Below are 21,182 nucleotides of genomic sequence, written 5' to 3'. Positions count from 1 at the left end.
ATTTGCGGCATTCTCCGACTTTAATGCCTCCAATTGAGCTTCCTTGATTTTTGAAGTTAAGTGAGAATGGATGGTCATTGTTAATGTTTTTTCTCGGTGGTCCGAGTATTCCTTTCTGCTTAAGGCGTCGGCCACCACGTTAGCCTTACCTGGATGGTACTTGATCTCGCATTCATAGTCATTCAACAGCTCGACCCATCGTCGTTGCCTCATGTTCAGCTCTTTCTGATTCCGAATATGCTGGAGGCTTTTGTGGTCCGTGAAAATGGTGCACTTTGTACCGTAGAGGTAGTGCCTCTATATTTTTAGGGTGAAGACCATCGGTACTAGCTCGAGATCATGGGCGGTATAGCTTAATTTGTGGGTCTTTAATTGTCTGGACGCGTATGCTATCACTTTTCCACGCTGCATCAGCACACAACCTAAACCTTGGTTTGATGTGTCACAATACACCACAAAATCTTCTGTTCCCTCTGGCAGAGACAATACCGGAGCACTACAAAGGGATCGCTTCAGAGTTTGAAAAGCAACTTCCTGTTTGTCACTCCAGTTAAAGGGTACGCCCTTATGGGTTAGAGTAGTGAGAGGCTTGGCAATCTTGGAGAAATTCTGAATGAACCTTCTATAATAACCGGCAAGGCCAAAGAATTGCCTGATCTCTGTTAGTGATTTCGGAATTGCCCAACCTTCAATAGATTTGATCTTGGAAGGATCCACATGAATTCCTTCCTCACTGACTACATGACCCAAGAAATTCACACTACGAATCTAGAATTCAGATTTGGAGAGTTTTGCATATAGCTTTTCAGCTTTAAGAGTTTCCAAGATTTGACGTAGGTGTTGACCACGCTCCTCCTTACTTCGAGAGTATATGAGTATGTCATCAACGAAAACGATTACAAAATTATCGAGGAATGGACGGCAGACTCGATTCATGAGGTCCATAAATGTTGCAGGAGCATTTGTCAGACCGAAAGGGCATAACAACGAATTTGTAATGGCTGTATCGAGTTTGGAAAGCAATTTTGGGGATATATTCTTCCCGAACTCGCAACTGATGATAACCGGACATTAGATCTATTTTAGAAAAATAACTAGCTCCTTTTAGCTAGTTGAATAGATCATCAATCCGAGCGAGTGGATCTCGGTTCTTGATAGTGAGCTTGTTCAATTCCCGATAGTCGATGCACATTCTAAAGGATTCGTCCTTCTTCTTGACAAACAAGATCGGAGCTCCCCAGGGTGAGAAACTCGGCCTGATGAATCCTTTGTCTAAGAGTTCGCTCAATTGGCCAGATAACTCCTGCATTTCGGTGGGAGCTAACCTGTAGGGTGATTTGGCAATTGATGTGGCTCCCGGTATTAGGTCGATTCAAAATTCGACCTGTCTTTTTGGGGGTATTCCCAAAAGGTATTCGGGAAATATGTCCGGAAAGTCACATGCCACTGGGATATATTTGATGTTATTTCCTATTTTGTTTTATCCACAACATGGGCGAGGAATGCATAATTTTTCTTGTGTAGGCATTTTTGTGCCTTGATGCACGAGATAAGATGGAGATTGGCGTCAGGTTTATCACCATAGATTATTAGGGTTTCGTGGTTGGGGAGGTGAAGGCGAACGACCTTCTCGTGGAACATAATGTCGGCATGATGGGGGCTTAACCGATCCATGCCTATAATCACATCAAAACTCCTAATATCCACTGACATCTAATTTATTTGAAACAAATGATTATTTAGCGTTAGAGTGCAACCTATGAATATATCTTTGGTTGTTTCAGTTTTCCCATTGGCTATCTCCACCAAAAAGGCTTCGCTTAGCTTTTGGGGTTGTTGGTTTAGTAAGTGTTTGAATTTATTACTCATGAAACTCCGCTCAGCCCCACTATCAAATAAAATGCATGCATAAGTGTTGTTGAGGGGAAACGTACCTGTGACTACGGTTGGGTCTTGAACTGCCTCCCCTTGTCCTAAAGTTAGGATCCTGCCTGATCCTCTTGCACCCTGAGTTGTTGGATTTGGGGCAGTTTCGCCTAATGTGGCCAGTTCCTCCACATCCATAACAAGTATAACTGGCCCCAACGTTACTGTTGTTGTTGTTGTTGGTTTAATTGGGGTTGAGATCTGCAGTACTGGGCGGTATTCCCCTTGAGGTTGCAGTTGGTACACTGCATTTCTCTACACTCACCATTGTGGTGGTAGTTGCATTTGTTACATTTCAGTAAGGTTCCTGAGTAAGGCTTGGTAGCAGTTTGCGAGGATGGGATTGGAGCAGCTGGGGCTAGTGCAACTTGAGCGGTAGCAGCATGGACTGCTACGGTTCACTGCTTTTTAGAGGATCCCTGGTTTTTTCACCCCTTTCATTTATTTTCCCCATTATTCTTGTTATTCCCTTCCTTCTTGGCCTCAGTCTCAGCAGTTTTGGTACCTTTCTTGTTGTCGTGATCATAAAGCTTCTAAGCTAGCTGCTTTGCACTGTCAAAAGTCTCATGGTTTGATGCAATCACGTTTCCTTGAATTGGAGGTGTTAACCCCCCAAATGAATCATTTGATCTTCTTTCCCTCTGAAGTGATCATACTCGGGCACAACAGTACTGTAACACCCGATTCCTGGTATGCAGTTAATTCAAGCATTTCTTGTGCTTTTCTATGGGACTCGACGATTTAGAGGCCCAACTCGTCGAGTAGAGTCGAGATACGCGGACAGTTTAAGTGACCTACTCGATGAGTCGGAAGACGGACACAGTGAGTAGGCGCTGTTTGGGTGAAACCATAAATTGAGGGTTTTCACTCTATTTAAACGCCTTATATCAGCCTCTATCGTCCCTTATGCTCCCAGAAGACATCATATCGAAACCCTGTCCGTTTTTGTGTGTTCTAAGGCCATTTTGGTGGATTATGAAGCTTGAAAAGAGGAAGGAAGCTTGAGAGTTTGAGTTGGGGCTTGGAGATCCAGAGATTTTGTTCCATTTCCAGCTCATTCAAGGTAAAATGCCCCTGTCTTGGTCTTCAATGTGTTTATTTATCCTTAGGGCTTGGATTTTGAGTATCTTTAGGGCTTTCTAAGCCATTTTCGGAATTGTGAAGGGTCATTTGGGGTTTTGACTTCAGATCTGGGAAATTGGAGGGGTCTCATGACATAAAGGTGCCAACTTTATGGCCATGAGATCCCCATGCATCTTGTAGAGCACATTTTATGGCTTATTGAGCCAAAGACCCCATGCATGTGCACCAAGTTTGGAACTTTATGTATAAAATGGACTTTAGGAGGCCAGATCTATGGTTTTGGTGTGTTAAAACCTATTTAAATCGATTGTATAATGTTGGTCAAGGATGAATTCACTGAGTTGTTCTTGGGACTCGGCGAGTCGCGGCGTATTGACCACCAAATCCTTTCTGTGGATGGACCAATTGTAAGGGAGGAAAGTCCCGTAGTTGTTTGGGCACTAAAAGGGACCTGGGAATCATGGGACTCGACAAGTGTATGAGCAAACTCGGCGAGTCCAAGGCAATCTCCCAATCTTTGAAGATGAACTCGACGAGTTGTTCATACAACTCGGCAAGTCGTAGACCGGACGCATTCTTATGAAGGAGATGAACTCGCCGAGTTCAAGGAAGAACTTGACGAGTCAAATGAAGATGGTCCTGATGGTTTGAATAAAGGAGAACTCATCGAGTTCTTGCTAGACTCGACGAGTGGAGTCGGGGTTGGATCGGGTTAGTGGAGTATGGACTCGACAACTTGGTAGACCAACGCGGCGAGTCAGGTCAACTGGGTGTTGACTTTGACCAAGCTGACTTTGCCTAGTTTTGGTATTGACCCTGGTTAGGGTTGTATGTTCTGTTTGATGACTTGAGGGTTTTCGTGTAGGGATTGAGCAGTCGAGGAGATCCGACCTTCACGCCGAGGAAGTTCAGACACTACACAACATCGAGGTGAGTTACCTTCCAGTAGAAGTGGGTCTAAGGCACCAAGGCCAGCCCACTAGTAATTGTTAGTTGGGATGATTATCTTTGTGATAATTGTCTGGTTTGTTATTGTTGGATATGTGAGTATTCTAGATTGCTAGATATGTGAGTATGCTAGTTTTCTAGTTGCTATGTTATGTGAGATAGTATCAGTAGAAGGGGGACTAGTCCCCGATTCGGTCGCTAGGACCAATGGGTAGGTCGGACACCCCAGATATGTCTCACAACATGATTATGATATGATCTTATGTGCTAGTAGTAGGGGTGAAATAGTCCCCGTGTTCGGTTGAGATAGATCGGAGGGTAGGTCAGCACCCCATAATGACTTGACATGGGTAGGACGGGCGCCCCAGAATTGTCGGGAAGTATGTATGCTATGTGATTTTATGGTATGTGGTATGATGGGGGAACTCACTAAGCTTCGTGCTTACAGTTTTAGTTTTTGGTTTCAGGTACCTCTTCGTCTAAGGGGAAGGAGCCGGCGGTGTAGCAGCGCATCACACACACATGGTTTCCGCTTAGAGTTTTCTGGGATTGTACCCTGATATTTTGTTATTTCAAGATGATTTGGTTTCGGGATATGATATTATGGTTCTATGTATTGGCATGATCTTGGCAATGTCTTGCTAAAATGTTTTATAAAATATTAACTTGGAAATGAAATTTTAGGCCTCAAATTTTTGGATGTTACAAGTGCTAACTCACTGAATCTGGAAATGTAAACCTCAATATCTGAGTTTTGCATTGTGAGATTCCATAACTCTTGTTCTAGTTTCTGTACTTCCCCATGGGGACATTATTCTGCCATCAACATCTCTTTAAGTTCTCCCCAAGGCATAACGTTTGCAACCGGCAAAGTCATGGCCTTCACATGACCATTCCACCAGGATAGGGCTTTGTCAAAAAATGTGCAGACTACGAACTTCACCTTGCTTTATTCCAGACATTCATATATTTCAAAGACAATCTCGGTCTTTTCAATCTAGCGCTTCAAAGCTATCTCGCCACCGGTTCCATTGAATGTTCGAGGTTTAGCATTTGAGAAATCTTTGTAGGTGCAGACTTTTGCAGGTCCTTGGTTCATTCCTTAGTTTGAGCTTCCAGTACCTTCACCATTTCCTCCGTCATTGTTTCCATTATGAATACGAGCCAATGGTGCAGTGAACGCAGCCGATACTGCTGCCTGGAATGCAGAAGAGTTTACCTCCGATAGAGGTGGCGGTGGTGGTGTTGCCGTGTTGTTGTTTCCGCGTATTGGTCTTTATGGCATCTTTTGTCAGGAAACAGAAAGATGGTGAGTACATAGCAGTCTATGGTTTCGGGTTATGTCGGGATATAGTGGTTTCAGCTGTGCATATATGTGAATTCATACAATATCATGAAATAAGGAAAATAGAACACATAGCAGATAACAACATCACAAATAAAACGTAGAACCGTTTCATTAATGATAAACGTCGTAGAATAATGCATGAAAATTTGCCTTTGTAAGGCGTATAATACATAGTGAAAGTAAAATCCGTCAGCATAAGGGCTCTATGAGTAGTGTAGTCACTTAATCATAGAGTCGGTCCTACATACCAAGTACATGAAAAGAGAGAGTCCTATCGATAGGGGCAGAGATACTCAGATGCTGAAGTGACGCACCAGAAGCATTGCCAATTCACTCATCTCACGAGTGATCTCATCCTCTTTTTTGCTCTGCTCGAATTGCCCTAGCTTCAGCCGCAAAGAGTCGTTGCTTCAGGTTGGCTACTTCTTCCTCTAGAGAGCGTATACGGTCAGTAGTGCTCCCCTACCCTATGTGCTGGTCTGGTATGATTCCCGAAGGGTAGAGTTCACTAGGGGTTTCCTTAATGTCTTCTCCTTTCTCTGACTCCTCGTCAGATTCGCTATCCTCATATTCCAGTTCCATATACTCTTCGAGTCTCACTTATGGATTTTCTTCTTGAACCATTTTTGGTTCTCCTTCAATCCATCCATTGGCCACTAAGGCCTGGTAGTAGAGGTCGCCTTGTGGAATTTCAGCCATGGTGCCTGTGCGAATATGGAGGAGTAAGAAGCGTGTAGAAGGTGTATGTGCGACGGTTATATGATATCCCAAAATGCTCCTATAGTATTTTAATTGTTTTTGTTTGAGTTCCTTAAAACTTTTTGGATACGATCCCAAAATGCTCCTATAGTATTTTAATTGTTTTTGTTTGAGTTCCTTAAAACTTTTTGGATACGAGGTTGGTAAGTTTCTAGATTCATTGCTCACCATGATCACTCCCAAACACATGTTGGTCGTAATTTGAATAAATATAGTTGATCAGACTATATTTACCCCCAATACGACTACATAACTGTTCGGGTTTAACCACGACGTTCAATTCCACCAAAGACTTCTATTGTTTCTTATCGTGACAGTACCCTAAAATGCACACATATGTATGTATTTTATTTTTGTTCAGAGTATTTTAGTCCCAATGTATTTATAGTTGCATATCTTGTATGATTAGATATGCCAGTTCACTATAAACATTGCTCTGATACCAATCTGTCACACCCCCGAACCAGACGGCGAAAACGTCCGGGGGCGGGTGACTTCATCTTGTAATATCATCACAGTATACATAATTGAATCAAAGATAACATCATCATCATCACACATGAAATATAACAACCATCATAGTTTACATAAGTGTGTTGGTTTATAACTTACATTCCAAATGTTAAATGTATGATGATAACAAAAATACAACAAAATCCACACGTTCTTGATGACCAACCTGCTTAACGATTCCCTGAGAATACAAGTTATTTTGAAAACGTCAACATATATAATGTTGATGAGTTCATAAGTATGTTTGTATGAAAAAAATTTGTATCATTTTGTAAACACCAGAAAATCCGATATTTTCCATTAAAAATGGTTTGAGAGTTTGTTTCAAATCTAATATTATAGTATGTGTGTTCATATTTTTGAAAATGTATAAAGAGAGAGTTCCAGAAAATCCTATATTTTCTGTTGTAAGTAAAATGTAAGGTATAGTGTTTGTTTCCCAGAAAATCCGATATTTTCTGTCTGTAAAAGAGTTGTAGTCATTAAACCATAAGACCCGAGTGTTGTAGAAATGAATAACTCGTACGTGTTACAAAAGTATAGTATATGTATTCCGTAAATTTTACAGTGTTTGTTAATCTCTATATGAGTCGTTATAACCATGCTTGATGTGACTGATATGTCTGTCATGACGTTCTTCAGGCGTTGCTTGCTTAAAGTAAGATATTTGTTACCCTAGACTGGTCTACTCTAGCTGTAGCGAACAGCTCAGGTGTGGGGTTGTCAACCCCGTATAGATATATACACAAACTCTCGCTCCCCCTCTAGGAGACTCTGGTTATAACTACATGACTTAAGGTTGTACACTAGGTAGGTACGGATGAAAACGCGTCCCATATGAGCCTTAACTAAATTTACGCGAACAACTTATCACATTATTTACCGCTTTAAAATAATGTTTCGAGTATGTGTTTGATTACAAAACATTGGTGATAAAATTTCATTTGTTTTTATCAAAATGTCAAGTATTTAATGTTATTAACTCGATTAGTATAAAATGTGTCGTAAGGCCCAATAAGCATGTAAATAGGTGTTTAAGGCCCAATAAACATGAAATGAATATACAAGGCCCAATAAGCATGTGAATAGATGTTTAAGGCCCAATAAACATGAAATGAATATACAAGGCCCATTAAGCATGTAAATGGGTAATTGAGGCCCAATAAACATGTAAATAGGTATTTAAGGCCCAATAAATAAACGTGTAAATAGGTATTTGAGGCCTATTTTGATAAAATGACATTTTCGGCCCATTTTGATAGAAATGACATTTTCGGCCCATTTTTGATAAAATGATATTTTCGGCCCATTAAACCGAGAATTTACATTTTAGGTCCATCTTTATTCAAAATGACAATTTAAGTCCATAAAGACCAAAAATTACATTTTAGGCCCATGAAACCGTGAATTTCTAAATAAGGCCCATTTTTATGAAAAATGACCATTTTAGCCCATTAAAACCGAGAAGGCCCAAAAGAAGCCCATTTTGTCAAAAATAACTCTTTTGACCCCTACAAACCGTGAATGTCATAAAAATCCATTTTTATCCAAAGATGACTCTTTTGGCCCCTTTAAAACCGTGAATGTCATAAAAATCCATTTTTATCCAAAAATAACTCTTTTGGCCCCTTTAAAACCGTGAGTCTCATAACAAGGCTCACTTATTGCCTATTTGTCATATTTGGACCCTCATGAGATTTTATTTAGTTTTCAAGTATCCCTTAACATGTTTTATCCTTTCAACAATCATAAAAGAGTTACATAAAGTAACTTGTTTTGCTAATACTTTCAAGTCTTAAAGGATATATCGAGTTTATGAGGGTTTTACACATATTCATAACATATGTGCACAACATATTATGAAAATACACACAAGCATGCATAAACACTTAGATTTAACACAAAACCAACTTGTATTCTCCCCCAAAACAAAGTAAAACCGAAAAAAGGGGGTATAAAGCTCACCTTGGGTGATGGATCCGTTTTGATGAAGAAATGAAAAAGAATGAAGGTGTTTTCAGCCTTGTAGTGTTCCTTTGGGAAGAGTTTCGAACTTAGGAAGTTCTAGGAAGATTAAACACGAAATGAAGGTAGTTATGAGAGTAAATCCTTAACACAAAATGGAATAATTCAACTTGAGTTTATATGATCTTACCACAAGTGTGAAGATTGAAGTGATCTTCTTGAACACACACACAAACTCACGAATTTGAAGAGGTAAAAGTGAGAGAGTTCTTAAGAGTTTAGATAGAATTTAGAAATGAAATGAAGTTTGAAATGAGAGGGTGGAAGGGCCGAGAGTTTAAGGAGAGGAAAAAGAGTGTTTAGCTTGGTCATTACATGGAGGATTAGAAGGCTAGAACTTAGAAATATGCGATACCATTAGCATGGATTACCACCATGTAATAATGAGGCGTCACAAGCTTAAATAATCCATGTCTCTTTTTTTTTATTATTATCTAAACCAAGAATAGAGAGGGGATGAAAGAAGAGAGTATTGGGCTTGGGCTGAAGATGCAACTGACAACACATTGGTCCAATAGAGGTTTTTCGGCCCATTAGGCCCACATATGTGTTTACGGCCCAAAATGATAAAAGGAATGGGTTTTCGGCCCATATATTTAGGAAAGATGGTTTTCGGCCCAATAGGGAACATGATGAGTCTTATGGCCCAAAATGCTATTGCTTATTGAATGTGGGTCCAACTAGGGCTCAAATGAGGTTTCTTAGCCCAAAAAAATCAAATTGAGGGTTTATTGGTCCATTAGGCCCAATAAGAGGATACTGGTCCAATAAGTGTTCGAACCGGGAAGTTAGGGTTACAACCCAAAGTTGAGTGAATGTAGTGCATTGAATTAGGTTTGGAGCTTCACGAGTGAGTTTTGATTCGAATAGTTGTTTTTAAATGAATAACATGTATACATCAAACTTAGGGTTACAAGATACATCGAAAGTTACTTACACATGAAAAGAATTTCCTAGCCCTAAAATGCTAGTTGTGATAGAACATCGTCAACCGGAAGGGTATATTGGTTGATCTGACCAAGATCGAAGTAGTGATGCAATGGGAGATTTCAATGACACCATTGGAGGTTCGAAGTTTCCTTGGGCTCGTAGGATATTAACGGAGATTCATTCAGGAATTCTCCAAGATTGATGTTCCATTAACCCAATTGAAGAAGAAGAATATTACTTTTCGATGGGGGCCTGAGCAGCAGGTAGCATTTGAGACCTTGAGGCAAATGTTATGCGAGGCTCAGATTATGAACCTTCCCGAGGGTATGGATGACTTTTTTGTTTATTGCGACGCGTCAATTTTGGGTTTGGGTGCAGTACTTATGCAGACGGGTCATTTTATTTCTTATGTATTTCTTTTAGTTTAATTATTAACATTATTATCTTGATTAGAATATTGTTCCCTATGATCGACTGTGGATATCAAGTTGAATAACTGGGATATAAATTTAAGGCTTTTTAATTGATTATATAAAACACGTCATATATGTACGACTGTGGATATCAAGTTGACATGTATACTTTGTGGGCTCACATAAATCTACACACGTATTCATTGATTACATAATTTCAGGGTAAGAATGGTAGAACTGGAATATGTTGGTATTGATTTAAGTTGTAAAATTTACAATGGTCTAAACTATGGGTTAAAGAGTAGGATTGCAAATATTTTGTTTGAATAGACTTATATTACTCAACAAGTGGTACAAAGACAAAATGTTAGAATTGCCCAACATTGGAAATGATGATAAAAATGAAATGTTTTTAGAATTTGTAGAAGAAGAAGTCGTAGTGGAATATATATCTATGCAAGAAGATCACATAATTACACTGGTAAGTTGGAATATTTGGTTTTGAGTGTGTTTGGTTCTTATTTTAATGTGTGTATATGGTAAGAAGATGTATTGAATGGTAGGATGACCTTTAGTTAGATATTTTTTAGAGCAACATTAGTTATAACTGGTTGTTATATCTAGTATTGATGTAATGTTTTTCTTATTCATTGTTATAATTTGGTGTTAATTAATTAAGGTATGTAGATTTTGTCTTAAATCTTTATATATATATATATATATATATATATATATATATGTGTGTGTGTGTGTGTGTGTGTGTATGTGTGTGTGTGCGCCTACAAAATGTATGAATACAAATGACTTGACGAAACAACATGCCTAAGATGAGTTGAGCAAAATGGATTTGACCAAATATCCACAGACCAAAAGTACTTTATCAAATGACACATTAAGGGGTCGTTTGATAGAGGCTAATTGAATTAGAAGTTGTATGGGTTAGAGGATTAGACCGAGTCAGAAGCAAAAATGGATACCAAACACTTGGACTGTGGACCGAGTTCGACACTAAAGAGTAAAACTAGGTTTGAAGCTTTTTTGTCGGACCATATCAAGAGAAAAATGATGGAGTCGGTCAAAAAGTAGGACCAAATCAGGAGGTCTCGAAGTAAATCAAACATACTGATTAGAAAATATGGACCAAGTCCTAGCTTTGGACCCAGTCAGAATCCTCATCAAACAACCACTAAATAACATAAATTCACCAATAATTTGGTTCCGGGACTGATTCCAAACATTTAAGAACCACCTAGAGAGGTTCCGGTTCCGGTTCTAACTTTCTAGGAACCGTCGGTTCCGGTTCTCGCCAAATGAGGCGGGTACCCGCCTATGTTCATCCCTAGTTTATACTTTTTTTTTACTTTTTAAGTTATTGTATGAAAAGGTTTTAAATGCATGCCCTAACCTCTCTAGTTTTGCCATGTTAAATACCGTTTAAGTATAAGTTTATTTATCATGTCATTTGCTATTTAACTTGTAGAACTTTTTTATTTTGTTATTTTTTAATTGAAGATGCACGTATCGTAATCTAAATTTATAGTCGACGAATCTTTTTCAAAATTCGATATGCATATATGATACATACTAAGTCTTAACTCTTAAAAAACTCAATTGGTTCATAATATAAAAAGATATACATCATGATATAACTAGTAATTAATGAAATTTTATCGGGTTGAATGGATTTGGTGGTGAAAGACTGAAAGTTGAAGGGATAATAAGACTAAAACGCCAACGATGGGGGAGCTGGAAGCGTCGTGCTCCAACGTGGCTCACCAAAATGTAATAACATGCATATTAGTGGTGGTAAGTACACATTTTTCTACTTTAATATTCACCCCAAACACAATTCCCAATGGAAGTGTCTCTATTGTTTAATATCGGATTTATATTGAGTTCATCAATTAGTTTTTAGTTTGTCAAACTTTATCAATAATAATAATAATAATAATAATAATAATAATAGTATAAGCTATATGTTTTGATCCAAATGTAGTTGTAACGAATCAACGTAACCTATATAAGCTATATGTTTTTACCCAAAATCATTTGATCCATTCTACCCTTTTCATTTTATCAACTCTAATTATAACCAAACTAATAATTACATTGCAATAATGGCTAATAAACGTAGCAACAGTTTTTCTTTAATTAAAAATAACAAATGTTCCAAATTTTGCAATTACACGGGGACAAAACCTGCCATAGATCGATTCTTTATTCTCAAAACAGTACATATTTATCCGTTTGGTTTATTATTACTTAAATAATCTATTTCAATCTACCTTAATGAATGGGTAATTTTAATTTTATCATCACACATTCGTACAATGTTTGGTGTATGATAATAAGATAAGTTAAAAAGGACAACTCAAATGAATCGAAGTAAAACTAGAAATTTTAATTAGATAAATAGAGTGTAATGATTGTATTATTAATTAGATAAATAGAGTGTAATGATTGTATTATTAATTAGCTAACAGTTGAAAGCAGTAGCAAAATTTATTGTATTGTTATATTTTCAGTTTATCAGTTATATTCTTGTATTTTCATAAAAGTACAAATTATAGTTAAAATTACAATTGAACAAATATTTTTAGACTACAAGCATATAAAAGAATATCTAAACTATATTACTAGTTTACTTAGAATGAAGAAAGTAAATTTCCTAAACATACAGGAATAATATTATGTTGTCATCATACTAAAAAAGTACATTGTCAAAATGGAAATCAGCCAAAAGAATGTTGTTATTCAATGAATTTACACCTCTCTATAGACCATAATGATTTTTGAAAACGAAAGATTCTTATAAATGGTACGAAAAGTTGAATAATTTTGATTTTGATTATCAAGGTTACGTTATGGAATAGAAAATGAAGCAAAAAATGTTTTGCCATTTATAACATTTTGCCATTTTAAAGAGCAAAATACATGTAAAAGAAACATGGATTCTTTGAAGTTGTGAATGTGTAAATAGTAAATCTAAAGGTTAATAATTGTCGGTTTTTGAGGAATGATTTAAGCCCATGGGGCTTTGGGTAGGTCTGTCTCTTGGTGGATGCTTTGCCCTTTTCTTTTGCTAACCTTTAATTGACCATCTATCTGTTTCAATTACTATTTATTATTATTATTATTATTATTATTATTTTAATTTACAATTAGAATGTTTGTATCGTATATAATTTTTTTTTTTGCTCTACACAACAAATAATGTTCTTTTTCATATTATACAGTCATTCTAAAACATAAATTATTATATATGGCAAAAAAATCATTTACATTTAACTTTCAAAATTATTATATGCTATCGTTTAATTAAAATTAAATAATTTAATCATAATCAATCAGCTTCATATCACACATTTAAATATCCAGACAAATTGTACAAAGAATAAATCAAAATAACCCTACTTTGTCTCTCGACGTATACAATTTCAAAGGATTGTATATGCATATTTTTTGATATTATTTTATGTAAATTAAATATTAAACTTTATTTGATAATTATTAATATCTTTAGCAATGGATTTTGTTTAAAGTAAAGGAAAATTTAAATGTAAAAGGAGGGAACAACTTTACATAAGTAGCAAGTGATGTGTAATTAAATTTATTTATCTATTACATTTATTTATTTTTAATCTTTGAAGCAGGTTAGATGATGCATTGATGTTTTAAATTTTACACTTCCTAGTTCCTTTCCTTATATAAATTTACATTTTCACCCCTTCACTCTCATCTCCTCAAAAAGCCCCCAACTTCCTTTCAGCTTTGTCCTCGTGTCTGCATCAAACGCAATTCCTATCCCTAGTTTCCTACCCTCTTTTCTCTATTTCTCTCTGCAAACATTCACACGTTTATGGCGATGGAGGAACCGAATTTCTTCATGGGGGATTACTTCGGCGCCGGAGAATGCTCCTTTGGACACCAGAAAACCACCGACATGATCAACAATAACAACAATCAGTTCATAATCGATGACCTACTCGTCGATTTTCCTAACCATGACGATGTTGTTTTGAATGATGCGTTTTTTGACAATGTGATTGGGAATTCAGCTGATTCATCGACGGTGACAGCTGTCGATAGCTGTAACTCCTCAGTTTCCGGTAGTGAAGCTCCGTTTTCCGGTAATCCGAGCTCTCGTAGCTTTTCTGAGTCGAAATTCTCCGGTGATGAACTTTGTTTACCGGTAATTACGACTGGATCACGTCATGAAACTTGTTTTAATTTTCGATTTAGTTGATTCTGGTAGATAATTGTGAATTTTGGATTGAATTGTCAATTTGTTATACAGTATGATGACTTGGCGGAATTAGAATGGCTTTCGAGTTTCACAAAGGAATCATTCCCAACCGATGACTTTCAAAATCTGCAAATCGTCTCCACTGAGAACATAAATCCGGCCACCGACACATCGTCCTCTGCTTTCTCGCCTGAATTCCAACGGATACCAGTAGTCGGAAACAGAGTAAACTCGCAGATATTTAAGAGAGACGTTTTCGTCCCTGGTAAAGCTCGCAGCAAACTCTCACGAGCACCTCCCTGTGATTGGACCTCACGGATCATCCACTTGAAGCAATTATCATCGTCAAACACGGAGATCAGATTGCAGAAAATGTTGCCGACGAAGAGACGTCAACGTGAGATTCCTGAAAGTTCGATCACGAGATGCCTGCATTGCGGTTCCGACAAGACGCCGCAGTGGCGGACGGGACCGATGGGACCCAAGACACTCTGCAACGCATGTGGAGTCCGTTTCAAATCAGGTCGGTTGGTACCGGAATACCGACCCGCTGCCAGCCCGACGTATGTGTCGGCAAAGCACTCCAATTCACACCGGAAAGTAATGGAGATCCGACGTCAAAAGGAGCTCCGAAATGCAGAACATCAGTTCATCAATCGGAGCCCCATTTCAATCGAATCCAACGGTGTCGATGATTGCTTGATTTATCGTCAAAGTGGGTCCAGTTTTATGCACATGATATAGTACGGAAAGGAGCATTAAATTAGCGTGAAGCAGTTTACTAAAAAAAACAATTTAGCATTACAATTAGAGACCCATCTAAGAAGGATTAAAAACAAGTCGGTAATAATTTTTCATTAATGTAATCAAATCATTTCTTGCATTTTGTAAAAGTTTTAAGACCTTTGTTACTTAATAGTCTACAACCGATTTTATTGTAACAGTTAAAGACATGCCAAATACATCAACAAGAGCTGACTTTTTGGTATGAAAAAAATAAAAAACTAAATATTGTCATCATGTTTACATTAAAAAGTAGTTATCATATTATATCCCAAAAAGACTATTGCACGCCAATATTTTCCTTATAAAGCCTACTATAAAAAAGTTTGCAGTGTAATACTGATACTTTTTTTTTTATTGTAGTTTATACTACAAGTTATAGACGTCTTTGTACATAAATCTAAATGTAATATCAAAAGGCTTTATATATATATATATATATATATATATATATATATATATATATATATATATATATATAAACAACTTTGTAAGTACATAAAAATGACTTTTAAAAAAAAAAATCTTTCAATGAACCATTAATTTCCTTTTCATTTGAGGATTAGTATTTTAATTTAGGAAAAATAAAATAAAACTAGCTTACAAACAAAGTAAAGGGAAAATGATAATCAAGCAAATGGTGCATCTTTTCATAAAATATATGGACCGCAAACTTAAAGGGCCAGCGTACCCTCATTGACCCACTGCTCGGGCCTTCCTAATCATTTTGTTCAAGATCAAATCTCGATCATTATTACTTGCATAATCTTAAAATCTCCCAAATCATAATGTAATTAGTTAATAACAATGAACACCAATGTGATGCTAGTTTATTTGATAGAGGCTTTGTTTTTTGAGTTGGAGTTCTCGGGTTTTAATTCGGACGTTGACTAAAAACAGTCAAATACGGATCACTTTTACTTCTAAATTTCTTTTAAGAGCAATTTTTTTTATGTTATTTCTGTTTACTTCCCAGTTTTTAGTTTATAAACAAATCCCTTATGTTGTTATTTGTATATGATGTTGGACAAGTTTGACTTATGCAAAAAGATATAGACCATTACTTCTTGTCCATGAGTATCAACATGACTTATCTTATACTACTCTTTTGTTCAAGAAATAATTATTATTTTGTATCCTATTTATTTGTTGGGCCCGATACCCCCAACATTACGTAGAAGTTCTTGTTGGATTATTAGGATCTTGTTGGAAAGCAGTAACAATGGTGAAGAAAATATCGAAAGGCTTTTTGTGATATATGCATTCACCTAGAGTAATTTTTATTAGACATAAGTGAAAATTGTTATTTATAAAATAATTTTAATTTTATTTTATAGTTTTTTATGTGCCACTCATGGCATGGAATAACAACATACTTGGTGTGGTGTTCGTGTCCTAGTCAGCAAACCATGGTCATTCCCCTCACCGTATCTTTCAGTCTTAGAATTAATAGCAACACACTTGTTCTTTTACGGATAATAAGAATGTACCTAGAATTCTACACATAAAAGTAATATCCTTACATTTATTTAAATATATAGACGATAAATTTTACATGTTTTTTTTTTTACATAAATCGCTTATATGTGAAATTTGCATAAATGATGATTAGTTGCATAAATTGATAATTATTTTGTACGACGAGATCATTGTACTAGTCTAATTTAGTATTGATTGTTAAATATTTTAGTTGCGAATTGAATGTTTAAATACTTATACTAATTGTTGATTATAATTACCCGTTGCAGCATTGTTTTATTACTATAATTTTATAGCTAAACTTTTTTCTTTTTTCTAAAGTTCAGATGTTACAAGATATTAGAACTTTATATTGTACTGGTTTATAACCCGTGAGAACCATGGTTATAAATTTAATTAAAATTTTATATTAAAAAATCAAATTTATTAATCAATTATTTTAAAAAAGTTATTATTTAAGAAATATTTTTTTAGTTATATAAAGGGAATTATAATCAACGATTTAAATAAATACGTGAAGTTATATCACCTTATAATCTATATTAATTTTATTTTATTTTTCAATCTAATGTTATTAATTTAATATAATTAAAGTGAGAAAATTAAAATTTTGAAATTTAAAATGAGGAATCAATTATTAATTTAATGTAATTAGAGTGGAAATTTAAAATTTGAAATTTAAAATTGATAATTAATAGATTGACAAGTGACATGATAGATGATATATAACATTAATGAAGAGTCCTAATTGTATGACATTTGTCAATAGAAGATTAAACTATTTTTTTATTAGAATAAGGATTTAATCAACCGAATAAGAAGATTAAACTATTCTTTTATTAGAATAAGGATTTAATCAACCGAATAAGAGTTTATAAAATACAACATGCACACATTTTTTTTTAATAATGTGGTGGTATGTTTGGCTTTTGTGGAATTCAATTGTTTTTGCTCTTTATCTCTAAAAAAGAAGGATATGTGGGATAATATGGTTATTTAATCCTTTTTGTGAATTAGTAACAAATATTGGAAGAAAAAAGTTATTTGGGTAGGAAGGTTGTATAAGCCTAGTTGTTTGATCCCAGTCTTATGTGTTTTTGTGAACCGTTTTGCATTTTTGGTTGTTTTATTTTCGTTAGCTCTTTGCTAACGGGTTCTTAACAAAATTATTGCCGTTCTAAAAAAACATGCACACACATTGATAACACATGTGGTTATATTACTTATTTGTGCGATTTCCTAGTCAGTGGCGAATCTAGAGCCGAAAACCACATGGTTCCTTATGTAAATGAAACTGAAAAAAATGAAAGTGTAATAAATACTAGTGGTTGCGAGTCGAGCCATATGACTTAAAATATTTAAACATAACTTCAATAGTTATAATAAAGTTCTTATAATTGAACTTACGAGGTCTTATATTTTGAAATATATTCATAATTATATCATTATCGATATTTCTAAAATATTTTTTTTCAATATACGACACTAAACTATCGTTCAAAATTGATCACTTGTTTTGTTGTGTATAAGGCATGAGGGCAGAGGAGGTGACGCCTTCCTGTGGGGCGACGGTGGCTAGTGGACAGCGGGAATGATCGGCCAGGCAAGAAACCACATCAAGCATTCAATGTTAAGAGATGTCGATCACGATCAAGGTTCAAGCATCTCTTAAGAGCTTTTTTCGATTTTTTTTATTTAATTTTACATGGGTTAGGCTATTGGGTAATGAATAACTTTTAAGTGGATTGATTCATTGGGCTACACTAAGTGGACTAGATTATATAAAATATGAGCTTCATACATTCCTAAACATTATAAGGTAGGTCTTTTATAAATTATAAGATAGTTCTTATTTTTTTTAATATAATTCTTCTATTATTATTAAGAAAAATAGGTGGGTCCTAAGACCCACCTTCAATCAACATAGCTACACCTCTGGTCCTAGTTGAGTTTACAGAGTAAAAGATAAATAACCAAGAAATAATAAATATCCAATATAAGAAGTGAAACCCTACATGACCATGCCTTGGTGTTCATGTTTCGGGATCTTGGCATGTTACTAATATTCTTTATTTCACTACTCCCCCATCACTTTGACTTCATTCTCTTCCTCTCATCTTTTGGAATATATAAATCGAGGTATGGGAAGACCGATACTTGTCACAAATTTAGATAGGTTTATACATTCAAAACTTATTTATAATCAAATATATCTTAATGTTCTTATTCATTTCATTATTATCATTTAAGGGAAGTGGCCGAACCAATAATTTTGATACGAAGATACAAATATTGTTAAGATTCAAAAAAGTAAATGTAAAAAGTTTTTTAATATTTAAAGTTGTAAATTGAAAAAAATATATATAGTTTAAGCAAAATTTACAATTAATCATCTTAGTTATCATGTATTGAAATCGATCAATGATATCATCATCAAAAACTTGTAGAAACAAATCATTCTCAATGAAAAAGTGACTAAACAATCGTTTAAAACTTGATCATTCATACAATTCCGCAACTTATTCTTTCTATACTTGTTGTAGCAACTGAAAAAGATATATTTTACGTAGTTTTCCTATCTCGGTCATGAAAACATGATATAATCCCTTATTTGAGGGTGCAATAACATAAAACGTATTTACAAATATCTTTTTTATATATGTAAGAAATTTTTTAGGGACTCTATGGTACCCCCACTGCCCCATGTAGCTCCATCACTGTTTAAGAGTATGTAATACACTTGTAGAACCGGTTTAAAATCTAAATTTCTAAACTAAAAATCAAATTACCGTTAACTATAACACCAATACATTAATTGATTTATATCATTATTTTGTTTTTATCGATAATTCATAAATAATCAATTATTTACTTATTGATCAAATGCAAAATGTGATAACTCAATAATGTATCAAATACAAAGTGTGCATGCAAACCTTGCTGCCTGGAGCCACTCTCTCCCCTCCAACATCGCACACAACAACAACTCTTCCTCCATCTGTTTCTATTCTCTCACAAATCAGTAATGCTATTAATTTGGAGATGTTTTCTTTTGATGTATGGTTTTTTTGAAAAAAATAATCTTTTTGATGTTCTTGCCGAAATGCATATGAAAACTTGCTTCTAATGTTGTTGAATTTTGATGTTATTACTGAAATGCATATGAAAATTTTATTGTTCTTGCTTCGGATGTTGTTGAATTTTGATGTTCTTGCCACCAATGTTAATGAATTTTGTTGAATTTTAATTGATGTTCTTGCTTCTAATGTTGCTTATTTTTAATGTTCTTGTTGAAATTAGTAACATGTTGTATGAATTGCTTAAAAGTTTTGATGGTTTTTTGGTATACAATATTATTTTAAACAAAAAGGTAAAATGATAATTTTATCATTAAGGACAACCATTTACATGTTTAAACAAACAATATGTTTTAAGTTAGAGGGAGATTTTTCAGAGTCTAAATGTCTAATTCATGCTTTTGACTGATTTAGACTGTACTGAGAAATATTCTATCAAGCAACCCCTTGGGCAAGTGTGAGGCCTCATGGTCGAGACTTGCTCGTTCATTACTCTTGGATGCGAAATTTTAGAATTAGTCCATATAGTTTTGATATCATGGTACTTCCAATTTATCTAAAACTAGAAATTGCCCTCCTTGTAACACCGTGATTTTTTACATCATTTTTTAAAAAAAATATTGTAACGTTCCAATTTCACAACAAAAAATTAGGGAAAAACTGCTCATTTTCAGAATACAAGACGAGAAAACCAATAGTTCCAAAGTACATTGTTTAAAAATCAGAGTGTTATAGCAAATGCAGAATCTTCATTGATGCCAATGAATGTGTACAATCACGTATTTGCCTTTACATAATTACTGAATAAGCTTAGTGAGTTTCCCCAAAATACCCCATACAACACAACATAATAATCAACTAAAGGTTATCAACATCCTTGTGACTATTAACAGTCCTGAATAACACATACAACACAACAATATAAACAACTATGAGTTATCAATAACCATGAAGACTAGCAGCGCTTCCATTGGGCTAACAATACGCCCTGTAGATTAACATGGGAAGCCATTACAAGAATTGGTTTTTCACCCACGAACAACCCCATAAGATCAAAAAAGTGACAACATTTTTCAAACATCGTGATTGTCTTTGGGGCCTAACTACAAAAATTAGCTTTACTCATGAACCAAAATAATTATTTCCTACATGAACCGAGGCAAAAAATTTTACAATTGCCTAAAATAAAGACAAAATAGTTATTTCACTATAATCTTAAAAACCATGATCCTGATGCTACATGATTAGGTTTATTTTGATTGATTGATTTTGTCTGTTTGAGCTGATATGTGAAGAGATTTTTCAATTTATTTCATTTGCAACGTATGCATGACCACATGATAAAGTACCAAAATTTATTAAATATTTGGTTACGTTGTGTAATTTGAGATAAATTTAATTCCTTTTAAAATTGTATGATTAACAAAGTGCTATAATATATGCATATGGTTGTAGGTAATTGCAAGTGAGCTTCCTTCTACTACATTGAAATTTGATCAAATTACTAGAATGCCCGTTACCGTATTATGTAATATTAGACTAAAACTTCACTTGATTAGTAAAATTGAACTGATTTTTTAGAATGCAACAAACCTACACATTTTTTTTACCAAAATATGCACATTTTTTTCTACCATTTTTTTTTGTTTTGT

General features: G+C 35.0%; 1 protein-coding gene across 1 annotated transcript; it reads left to right on the top strand.

Moving 5' to 3' along the window:
* Positions 1 to 13,663: 13,663 nt before the first annotated feature.
* Positions 13,664 to 15,211, top strand: LOC111909828 (GATA transcription factor 12). Its single transcript, XM_023905595.3, has 2 exons — positions 13,664 to 14,137; positions 14,243 to 15,211. The coding sequence occupies exons 1-2, from the start codon at positions 13,805 to 13,807 to the stop codon at positions 14,933 to 14,935; spliced, it is 1,026 nt and encodes a 341-aa protein (XP_023761363.1). The 5' UTR covers positions 13,664 to 13,804; the 3' UTR covers positions 14,936 to 15,211.
* Positions 15,212 to 21,182: the final 5,971 nt, after the last annotated feature.

Source organism: Lactuca sativa, chromosome 1 (assembly GCF_002870075.4).
Source record: "Lactuca sativa cultivar Salinas chromosome 1, Lsat_Salinas_v11, whole genome shotgun sequence".
Classification (NCBI taxonomy): Eukaryota; Viridiplantae; Streptophyta; class Magnoliopsida; order Asterales; family Asteraceae; genus Lactuca; species Lactuca sativa.
This window is presented reverse-complemented; position numbering and strand designations above follow the sequence as displayed.

Bases quoted from the DNA above. Each gene is read 5' to 3' on its own strand.
- LOC111909828 (XM_023905595.3), top strand. From the start codon at position 13,805: ATGGCGATGGAGGAACCGAATTTCTTCATGGGGGATTACTTCGGCGCC. The intron at 14,138-14,242 runs GTAATTACGACT...TTTGTTATACAG, and splicing joins GTGATGAACTTTGTTTACCG to TATGATGACTTGGCGGAATT.